This window comes from Arachis ipaensis, chromosome B02, assembly GCF_000816755.2.
Source record: "Arachis ipaensis cultivar K30076 chromosome B02, Araip1.1, whole genome shotgun sequence".
NCBI lineage: Eukaryota > Viridiplantae > Streptophyta > Magnoliopsida > Fabales > Fabaceae > Arachis > Arachis ipaensis.
In genome coordinates, this window is record NC_029786.2 from 8411843 (window position 1) to 8414419 (window position 2577).

Sequence of the window (2577 nt, forward strand, 5' to 3'; positions counted from 1 at the left end):
TGATGAATTTCATATATGTATATATGTGATTATATTATATTCTTCAGGTGATTGACCTTAGTAGCCAACTCAAATACTTCATTGAAGTTGAAACATTGCTGAAGCAGAAATTGAGAGATGAAGAAGCTAGGACATTATTGATATCTAAAGCTATCTACTTGTTTAGTATAGGGACCAATGATTATCTTGTTCCTTTCATTCCAAATATTTATTCAATCATTTTACAAAAGTACCCTCCACAAGTCCATGTGGATATGATTCTAGGCAACTTGACCATTGTCATCAAAGTAAGCACCTAATAATTATTTATTTATTTAATTAGTTAATTAACTGACCCCAAATTAATTATATGTTTTCGTACGAGGATGATAGTTAAGATGTTTTTGTTGTTAAAGGTAGGAGTGAGATTCGAACTCGATACTTCTAGACGAAAAGAAAGACTACGCTATTTGAGCTATAACTTGTTGGGGTCGTTGTCCTCTAATATTACCATAGAAGCTTTTCAATAAAAATTTAAAAACTACATCTTTACATAAAGATATATTTACGTGAGTAGTAATTTTAATATTTATTTACTTAATACTTTGATTATTGGATTATAGTTAATAATATGTTTATTGGGATTTTTTATTTTTGAGGAAATATATAAGAAAGGAGGAAGAAAGTTTGGTTTTCTAAACCTTTTTCCATTAGGGTGTTTACCCGTAGCAAAAGCACTTAATCTAGAAATCAATAAAGATGGCTGCGTTGAAGAGATTATGGAAATTACTCAGCTACACAATGTTGCACTTAAGGAACTCCTTCAAAAGCTAGAAACTCAGCTACAAGGATTCAAGTATTCATATCTTGATTTCCACACTGCCATTAGTGAGAGGATAAAAGATCCTTCAAAATATGGTATTTGTTTTTAAATTTCATCCCTTTGATAATCAGGCTTAACTGTTTGCTTATGATAAATAAACTAAACATGCAATTAAAGATAATATAACTAATATACGCATTTTTTTTAACTATTTGAAACATTTAATAGGATTCAAGGAAAGCAAGAAGAATGTTGTGGTGCTGGTCCTTATAGGGGGATTTTAAAGCTGTGGAGGGAAAAGAAGTGTGAAAGAGTATGAATTATGTGAGAATGTTAAAGAATACTTGATCTTTGATGCTGCTCATCCAACAGAGAAAGCTTATCATCAAATTGCTGAGCAAATGTGGAATGGAGATCACAACTTTGCAGGACCTTACAATCTCAGAGAGCTTCATCAAACTTGAAAAAATGCAATCAGCTATTTTATATATTGTTTTATCAAAAATGCTACATACAAAAAAAAATTGTCACTAAATCAGTCATCATGTATTTATTTATAAATAACAATGTCAGTCATTTATTTAAATACTAGTAAAGCTTATACGTGTTAAGAGTGTCATGGATGTACAAAATTCAGTGAGAGAAGTAGTTAATAAAGATTAATTTTTGAGTATCAGCTAGAAAAAAAGTAGTTCTCCTAAAAATTTAAGCTGATAAAAAGAGGCAACATGAATAGTTATATTTTTAACCTATTCTTTTAAGTAATAATATGTTTACTTATTTTTTTACATAAGCCTTCTTTTCTTCTTTTATTTGTCTTATGCTATTTATTTTTATCTTTTGAAGTTCACCAAAAATCTAACTATAGACTTTTCCGACATAAAGCTCTGATATCATAATATCATGTTATGACACCACTCATCCCAAAATTTTGAATTGATAGAAGGAGACAATATAAATAATTATATCTCTACCAGACTTATCTTTTGTAATTGTCAATGCAATTCAGTTTCCATTTGTTCATTTTCTCTCTTGCAACTCATCCATTGCTGTTAGTGTTAAATCTCCAAGAGTGCTCTGCATATATTCAGTGCCTTGAAGTGCAAGGTAAGCAGAATCTCTTCAATATAATTATGTACTATATCTTTATTTGTTATCACGATATATATTATGTGTTTTTGATCAATAAACATAAGGCCCTCCATTAACTCAGGGCGATGTAATATGGTCACGTTTGTTCTTTTTATGTGGATTCGTTTTTGTCTAAATATTTTATTTTCATTGAATAAATAATTTTTATGTAAGATTGTTTAAACGGGTCAAATTTGTCGGATCAACCCCTTTCTTCGCTTTAAATGGATGGATTTTTATTTTTAAAATTAATTCTATGAAAATGAGACGTTAAACATACTTGATATCATTAGTCTGTATCATTAGTCTTGGAAAAATAGAGTTCAACGAATCAGTAACCAGACTAAGGGCCGTTTGGATAGGTTCATAAGTGACTTTTTTTAACTTTTAACTTATGAAAAGATGTAGTATTAATGGATAGTACAATTTTCAAACTAAAATTGCAACTTTCTAAAAAACTATTTCGGTATTTAAGGAGAAGTTAAAAAAAATGACTTCTCTCATAATAAAAAGCTTTTTATCACTTTTTTCTTAAAATAAACATTTTTAGAACTAAAAAATCAAACACAAAATAACTTATTTATAAGCTACTTTTAATATAAGTATTTATTATTTAAACTATTTTTTCAAAAGTATGTTTATCC

General features: G+C 28.6%; 1 protein-coding gene across 1 annotated transcript in view; it reads left to right on the plus strand.

Moving 5' to 3' along the window:
* Positions 1 to 2577, plus strand: part of LOC107626756 — a 17081-nt gene that overhangs the window by 6024 nt on the left and 8480 nt on the right. Inside the window, exons 6-7 of the mRNA XM_016329659.2 lie at positions 48 to 287; positions 603 to 835. Of these exons, the coding sequence (XP_016185145.2) occupies positions 48 to 287; positions 603 to 835 (473 nt within the window). The remainder of the gene's footprint in view (positions 1 to 47; positions 288 to 602; positions 836 to 2577) is intronic.